Below are 8,352 nucleotides of genomic sequence, written 5' to 3'. Positions count from 1 at the left end.
GTTTGGGACCTGGGTCCGCGACCTTTGTAAGTCTGCTTGGTCCTCGGCTTCCTGTTGATAGGTGGCTTACGCGCGCCTAGTTGCATTTTGGGATCTCGGTGATCAGTAAATCGTCCCCGATCTCCTGATTCTCGGTTACTTGAAGGTTTTGAACCTTCCATCATTGCTTCGAGGCGTAGAGCGATCTGGTGATGATGACGTTTCCCACAGACGACGCCAACTATTGATGCCAAAATTTGCCTAAGTCCTGCAAGGCGACCCAACACAGGTCGCCTCGAGCTGGTTTGAAGCGAACTACTCAAGGAGACCTGCAAATACAGGTAGATCACTCAAACACTCAAGTTAGTTTAGAATCTGAGTTAGGCAGATCGGCTTCAGACAGATTCTCATACCTGATTGGGTGAAATGTGGATGCATTTATAGTGGGCTAATGGGTAGTTTTATGTCCCATCAGTCTTAGTTCATTGTTCTAGAGTTAGGTGACATGCCAAGTACCGTGGCCATACTGGTGACTAGATCTGTTACCTTCATGAAGTCGACGTTGGGGCTCGCTTTCGCAGTCCAAGGTTCTCTTCCCGACCTGTTAGCTCGGTGCCTTCTCTTTTTCTCGTGTGGGAAAGCTCAGCCTCTGACAATCGGCGTCTCCACCTCCAACAGTATCTATATTTGTTAAGATTTGGTCCTATATCTTACAAAGTGAATTATAGAACATAAAAGCAATATACCTTATTACTAAACTATACTCAATTAGTAAACATATTAGATTGAGAAATATTTACTTTTAACCAAATTTCCTCCATGGGATTAGTGATTCCACCCACCTAAGCAATATATGCCCTAGAATAAAATCAAATTTAAAAATTAAAATTTATTAACAAAAAAAATTAAATTAATATAGAAAACAATCAAATTTCTCTCGTAAACGAAAGAACAGAAAAGGAATATAAAGTACCCTATCTTAACAAATAAGAGTGAAAAAATTGGAAAAAGTAAGATAAGGAGAGAGACAGTGTACAAATCAAATCTCTTAGAATCTAGGAGAACGAATAAAAAAGTTATTTTGAAAGGTAAAATCAAACATATTGGGTAAGGAAAAAAAAAGGAAAATCAAAATCTTTTATAACCTATCAAACAAAATGAAATATATATATATATATTAGTTTAGATGGATTTAACAAAATGTAATGGTGAATAGACACCTAGTTTGGCAGTGACATTAGGATGTCTGATTTTGAAAAAATAGATGTAACTATATCACTCGCAAATACATTTCTAGAAAGCTACTCGTGTTGGGGATCAAATTGTAGACACCCGACCTGTTCGTGAAAAATCGAAGAAGTCGATCTAACAGGTTGGCGTTGGTCATTTAGCGGGGAAGCCAGACGCTAGATCTCACCTAACACAGTAGTGAGGATCATAGGTGTTCAGGGGGACCCAACTCGAACAGGAGAATACCCGATGGGACAACCATCTACCCCATTGACCGCTATAAATACACCACCACATCTCATGCCCATGTACGAAAAATCTGTCTAATCAAATTCCTATCGAATGAGAATGAGTATAGTGCTAGTGAGGGTATGGAACATTTTTGAATCGAGTCTTTCAATAAGTTATATAAATTGGATTGACGCCATTGATCTGTTAAGCTCTGATTCCTAACTGATTTGGGTGTCGGAGTGGCCTACCTGTTTTGTAGGTACCTCTGAAGAACACTCTAAGTACCCATCCGGATGTCGCGTCCTCCAAATCAATGGTGGATAGAAATCAATTAAATCATTTTTGCAATTTTGATGCTCCGGCCATTTTTAATACAGTCAATTGTTCACTCATTCTAAAAATTCTAATTTTCTTTAATAAAAAAAGGTTGGGAGCATAGGGAATGAGAATGAGATTCTCAAAGGCTTTGATTTTATTTAAATTTGATACGTACCATGTAAAAAATTAGACTCAAGAATAAAGAAATATAGGTAGATTACACTCAGCTTATGAAATAATAAATAAAAAATTGATTTTTTTAATATAATAAAATTAATTTGAGTAAAGTAAAAAGTGTTTTTATTTTTATTTGGGAGGAGGGGTTAGGAATATGGTGAAACCAAACCCATGTTTGGGCATGGACTTAAAACTCTTGGATTCCTCAACTGGGGTTGCCCACCATCTTTTTTCCTTTTAATTTAAAAAATAAAATACAATATTGTAAAAGGGTTGAAATAGTTAATCCAATATCAGATTCCTGTTTCTCAAGCACAAAATATCCAATCGCAGGCTACACATTCTTGCCCCAAACAAAAATTTTCCATTCTCCAACATCACAAAACCTCCAAATTTAACATGAAACTTAACATTCTCAAATTATTGATATCGAACCTGGGCTCGTCTCCCAGCACTTCCTTAGAGTCATACCAATAGACATACATTATTTTTATAGGTAAGTAATACTAAAGAATAGTTAAAGTAAAAATAGTTTAGTGGTAATTGACAAATATCTTCAATCGACTAAAGAAGAGTAAAAGAAACAAAAAAGAAATTATAATTTAAAATAATTGTAATACAAAGAGAAATGGGAAAAAGTGAAAAAAGAAGGGATTGTTATTTGCTTTTGTCTGAAGCTGTGAGAGAGAGAAACCCACTCCCTCTCTCTCTCCCCTCTTAATTACTCTCTCTCTCTCTAAAAGAAACCGACTCGACTCTATTTGGTGTTCAAATTTCGAAATCCTCGTCTCATCTCGTCTCCAGGAAGCAAAACAAACACATAAAAAAAAAAATCACACTAAAAAAAAAAAGAAAAAGAAAAAAAGAAAAAAAGAAAAAAGAAAGCCCTAGCGCTAGCTTAGCTGTACCACCGCCTGGTCCGGTTTCAACGTTACAGTTTCTCTCTCTTTCTTTGTGTAACGAAACCCTAATCTCCGCCGTCTGTTTCTCCGAATCCGGATCTGAGATCGAGATCGAGATCTGGACTGAGGGCGTGTTTTGCTCTTGATCCCCCAACGCATCCGGATCCGGCATGGTGGTTAACGGCCGCCCCCTCAAGAGAATGAAGAGAAGAGTCACTGCCGATCTCTACGACTTCCTCTCATTCCCGTCATCAGAATCCATGTCCGGCGCCGGCGCCGACCACCTCTTCACCGGTCCCTTCCGATCCAACGTCCGCACGTTCCTCTCCAAGCACGCGCTGCTGCCCCCTCCCTCGTCCCTCTTCCCGCACCTCCTCACATGGCAGATCCTCTTCCGCGTCGGCGACCTCGTCCACGACTCCCAGCCCCCCGTCGTCTATCTCGACATCGTCGAGGAGGACGTCTCCTCTTCCAGATCCCTCTACTGCGACCAGTGCCGCGTCGTCGGTGAGTCCCCCAAACCCACGATACGATACAATCATACAATACCAATTACGATACGATACGATATTTTCATTTCAATTCAGTTCTCGTAATTCTTTTGCCCGTGGGGCCCACCACCCTTTGACGTCTCCCACGTGGCCGGGTTCGAGTTATCCGGATGTTATTCTTATTTGGACTACGGTGTCGTGTAGTGGTAGTTTTCTCTTTGGCCTTTTTGTTTAATTATTAATTAAGTAAATGAATAAGAAAGAAGGGAGAGGAGAAGATTGGGGGATGGGAAAAGGAGTGATTTTCATGGAAAATTGAGGGTTGTTTTGTTTGTTTGTGGAAGATGATGATGGAATGAAGCTGACAAAATTCATTCGTGGTTGCGTGTTCTGTTTAATATATATAGTATATGATTTTCAAATGTGGATTTGTTAACGTAGGGTGGAGTGCGCACCCAGTGTGTGGGAAACGATACCATTTCATAATAAAGGCAAATGGGAGTTCCATTGGAGGATATCATAAACCATGCATGTGCTGTGGAGATGTCTTGCATCTCTGTGAGTCTAAGTGAGCTTCCTCTCCCTCCCGAATCTCTATTTTCAGTTTATTCAATTTAGTTCTTATGGTTTTAACAGGTTCAAATTGGTTTCTATGCGTTATCATCAATCACAGATTCTCCATTTTTTGTTAACTACTACTAGGCTGATGCTTCCAGATTGGCTAACTATGTTAGTTAAATGTATTAGGATGGATGCTTATTGGTGTTTTTTCGGGTGGGTAAAAAATGGTTTAGAGACAGTTTTATGAAGTTTAACCAAATTATAGAGACCAAATTGAATCTAGTCTCAAACCATGTGAACTAAATTGAAACTTTCAGGCCATAGAGATTAATTTAATTCGAGCTCAAACCATAAGGATCATATTTGTTGTTTAATGTAGACGTTTTGTTATATGACCGAAATAGTATATTTATGTGTGCAAAATTAAATGATCTTTCTGGGATCAATACTGCTATATTTTCCCTTACTATTTAAATAGTGTAAATAATTAACTACTGTCCCAAATTCATTTTCTTATGTTTGCAATTGGTTTCAGTGTTTTTTGTTTTCTATCATTTGAATGATTGTTGACCTGCTTCTTGATTTTTTTTTCCTTTAAACTTTAGTTTTCTTTAGGCTCTCTGAATGTTGTTGTTGCGCTTGTTGAAATTATTTTATTTGTTATTATTACTAGATGCAAGTCGTGCAATCATGTAACGAGCACAGATGATGTAGAAGATTGGGTGTACCAGCAGTTAGAGAACAATACTCATCTCTTACACGCTGTGGTTCACTCCAATGGTTATGGGCATCTACTCAGGGTCAATGGAAGAGAGGGTGGTTCGAGGCACCTATCGGGATGCCATATTATGGATTTTTGGGATCGATTTTGTAAAATGCTTGGAGTCAGGTCAGTCATTACTATAGTGAATAGTGAATCTTTTAGAGAAATGTGAGTCAGGTCAATCATTACTATAGTGAATCGTGAATCCTTTTCAGAAAATGTATGTACAGTAGATCGTTTTAGAGTCGGCTCACATCATATTCTCAATTGAAGTATTGACATGTAAGTGTCTTGCTTTTATTGTTCAAATGCTTTTGTTTGCCATCTTTTAAGCTGTTTATGGAACATCTAAGCTTGGTAGTAATGATTTGAAATGATTTTGTTATGTTGGAAATCTGTGTTAATAACAATCTATGCATGATGAAGCAGACTGTTGAGTGAAACCTTAAAAATTCTGTAGATTTTTGTTTTTCTTGGAGGGTATCATGTCACCCTCCCCACCCAGATCCAGGAGAAAAAGCTTTCATTATTGTCATGATGTTCCTTTACAAATTAGGTACTCAAAATGCATTGTCATAAGGTGAGGCATTTTATTTTGTTTGAACTTCTTTCATTCCTAGTGGTTTCTTAAGGATGAAGCTGGAAATATGCAGCCTCAATGAGCGGCTCTGTTGGCAAGGACACGGGTTTTGTGGTATTACCTATCATGAGGTCTTGTGTACGAACTTTTGGGTGAGCTTAATACCAAAAATCCTTGATGTCTCTTAGGTCCGTGTCTTGGAACGGGCATGGGTGCCCCTGGCTTTAGCTATCGATTCTGGGTTATCAAAAAAACAAAAAAAGAGAGAGAGAGACAGAAACTGGAAATATGCTATAAGGTTATTTGGTGTCTGCCTGAAGTTTGAATATTTTGTATAAGGTTAATGAGAAGTGGTATTTGTATAATCCATTGATTTTTATTCAATCCATGCTCTCTTTTGTGCTGGAAATGGTGAAAATGGCAAATTCTTCATTTATGAGTTTAGTTACATTCATTTCAGTTATGGGTACATGGACGTAATTGATTTTTTGCATTCTTTCTATGAGCAGAAAGGTAAGTGTGATGGATGTGTCCAAGAAGTACGGGCTCGAGTATCGGCTGCTTCATGCCATCACCAAAGGTCATCCATGGTATGGCGAGTGGGGTTACGAATTTGGTGCTGGTAGCTTTGCTGTGACTCTTGATGCCTACAAAATGGCTGTTGAAACCCTCTCCAGCCTGCCCTTGTCAATCTTTTCATCTCAAGGACGGAAGCCCCGTTCGCACCTGCAGGACATAATTTCATATTATCAGTCTTTGTCGGAGCGTAAGCTTTTAAATGTGAGAGATCTCTTCAGGTTTCTGATGAGCTTAATTCACAATGTTCGCAAGTCATCATCAACCATTAATGATGTATCGGATGAGAAGCAGCAGTCAAGGGTCTTGTGCTCGTGGACGAGAAGCGATGTTACACGTGTTGAAGAAGCAATGTTAAAAGTGCTACATGCGGTATCCGGGTCGAATTGGGTAACTTGGCGCACCCTTAGGGGGGCTGTGTGCAAAGCAGGACCACCAGAACTCCTTGATTATTGTCTTAAGAATCTTGGAGGGAAAGTATCATCTGATGGGATGGTTGTTAATGCTCAACGCAATCCTCAATCAGGTGCTTTCGAATACAGGTAAAATAAAAATAAACACGTATTTCTTTTCTGATCTTTTTCATGTTATTGTTAGGTTAAATTACAAATTTGGTCTTATAAGATTGAGCGATGTCTCAAGTTTCCTTGTGGTTTGACTTGCTTGAGATTGGTTCCAATTTCGTTCATGTGATTGGGAAGTTTCAATTCGGTGGTCCCTTAAGTCTGAGTTAAATGTCATAAATCATCCTTGTTATCTTATTGAATATGTGACATATTTTCTAATCAAGCTGAGTGAAATCATGTTGGGGATCACATTTGTAATTTAACCTTATTGTTTTTAGCATACACTTGTGCAAGGCTGCTTATAGTGTGTGGTCTCTCAAGAGTAACTTTTTTGTTTTGCAGAATCGAGCCTGGCAGCGGCATTTCATCGGATACAGCCACTGTTTGCACCGAATCGTCCATCTCTAACTACCCATCTGAAGAAAATCTTCTGTTGGACTTGAGATATTTGTACGAAGCCATGCTCCATCCACATTCTATGGTTAACTATGGTCCCCAAGCAACAAGGGATGCAGCGGTAAGCTCGGCGGAGAAGCTCATAGACTGTAAGCAGTTTGTGAAAGATTATAAACCCGAGAAGCTATCGACTAAGTTGAATCCTTCTTCGATATGCCTCTCGTGCGAGGTTGAAGTCGTGGAGGACTTGAAAGACAATTCTTCAAGACCCCCTTGGGAACTAGTAGTACTTCCATCTAATGCAACCATGTCTGACCTGAAGCTGGAAGCATCAAAAGCTTTCCAAGACGTATATTTGATGTTCAGAAGGTTTCAAGTAGAAGAAATAGTCGACCATGGCGGTGTAGATGATTCCACCCAGGTCAAGTTGTTGTTCGGACAATCGGAGTCCGTACGTGTCCGAGGAAGATGCGGAGTGAAAACTGCGCTGAACAGGTTTCGAATGGAGAGGGGGGTGGAAAGGTGGACTGTCGATTGCAGTTGCGGAGCCAAGGACGACGATGGCGAGAGAATGCTAGCGTGCGATCTCTGTGGCGTTTGGCGGCATACAAGATGTTCAGGAATCCAAGACTCGGACAACGTCCCGGGGAAATTTGTATGTTATAAATGCAGAAGCTCGATCGTTGCGATGAATACGAGCGGGGAGACAGAGGCGGATACTCTTTCGAAACTAGGCTACGTTAGTTGAGATCTGTATGGATGTATATAGTTTTGGTTTCAGTTTTTTTTTCTTTTTTTGGTTCTTGTTTGGTGGTGGGGGTGGGAGAAGGAGAATGTGTACATGTGAAGAAGTTTGGCCGAAATCTCTGATTAGATGTGTTTCCTAGTTTTGTTATTCTTGTACATGTTCAACTGATGGCGAAACTTGGGATTTATGTGACCACGGATCGGAAAAACCAAAGAAAAAAAAAGAGAAAAAAGAGATGGAATTTACCAACTCTTTCAAATTCATGTGTCTGTGTCGATGTTTGATCTTGATGTTAACTTGGGATTATGTGGTCATGGTTTGATTTTATGCTCTCAACTTCTAAATTTTATGACTTGACCTTCATTATCGGCTCGTATATTTTAGAGCCGCTTGTAGCAAACAAATTGACAGTTAATTGCAGATATAGCAGCTTATACCATGAAATTGACACTTGATTACAAATATATGAACTATTTTTTTATGAGTAATATAGTTACGGGTGAGCATCGGTCGATCGGGATCGGTTTTTGGCTGATCCTGACGTCAAAAACCGACCTAGTCGGTTTCCTATTATGTAAACCGACTTCCTCTGTTATGTTTACTTGCACCAACTGATCAACTAGCCGGTTCGTCGGTTTTTGTATCAAATACTTTTTTTTTAGGAAGATGGCGGTGTGGAGTTGCAGTCGGCCTTCTTTGTGAAACGAAAACTAGGAGAGACATGAACAATAGGCGAGCTTTCATGCTGCTACTGCACAACAGCAGTCACGCATGGCAGACTGCATTTAATGCGGTCTGTCCCTTTTTATTTTTATTTTTATAATTAAATAACAT

At 39.5% G+C, this 8,352-nt stretch overlaps 1 protein-coding gene across 1 annotated transcript; it reads left to right on the top strand.

Annotated features, from left to right (window-relative positions):
- The first annotated feature begins 2,596 nt into the window (after nt 1-2,596).
- On the top strand, nt 2,597-7,781 carry LOC111017821 (RING/FYVE/PHD zinc finger superfamily protein). Its single transcript, XM_088126165.1, has 5 exons — nt 2,597-3,344; nt 3,770-3,896; nt 4,563-4,778; nt 5,742-6,350; nt 6,717-7,781. The coding sequence occupies exons 1-5, from the start codon at nt 3,008-3,010 to the stop codon at nt 7,516-7,518; spliced, it is 2,091 nt and encodes a 696-aa protein (XP_087982291.1). The 5' UTR covers nt 2,597-3,007; the 3' UTR covers nt 7,519-7,781.
- Nucleotides 7,782-8,352: the final 571 nt, after the last annotated feature.

Source organism: Momordica charantia, assembly GCF_013281855.1.
Source record: "Momordica charantia cultivar OHB3-1 chromosome 1 unlocalized genomic scaffold, Mcharantia_2.0 BLBB01000001.1, whole genome shotgun sequence".
Taxonomy (NCBI): domain Eukaryota; kingdom Viridiplantae; phylum Streptophyta; class Magnoliopsida; order Cucurbitales; family Cucurbitaceae; genus Momordica; species Momordica charantia.
This window is presented reverse-complemented; position numbering and strand designations above follow the sequence as displayed.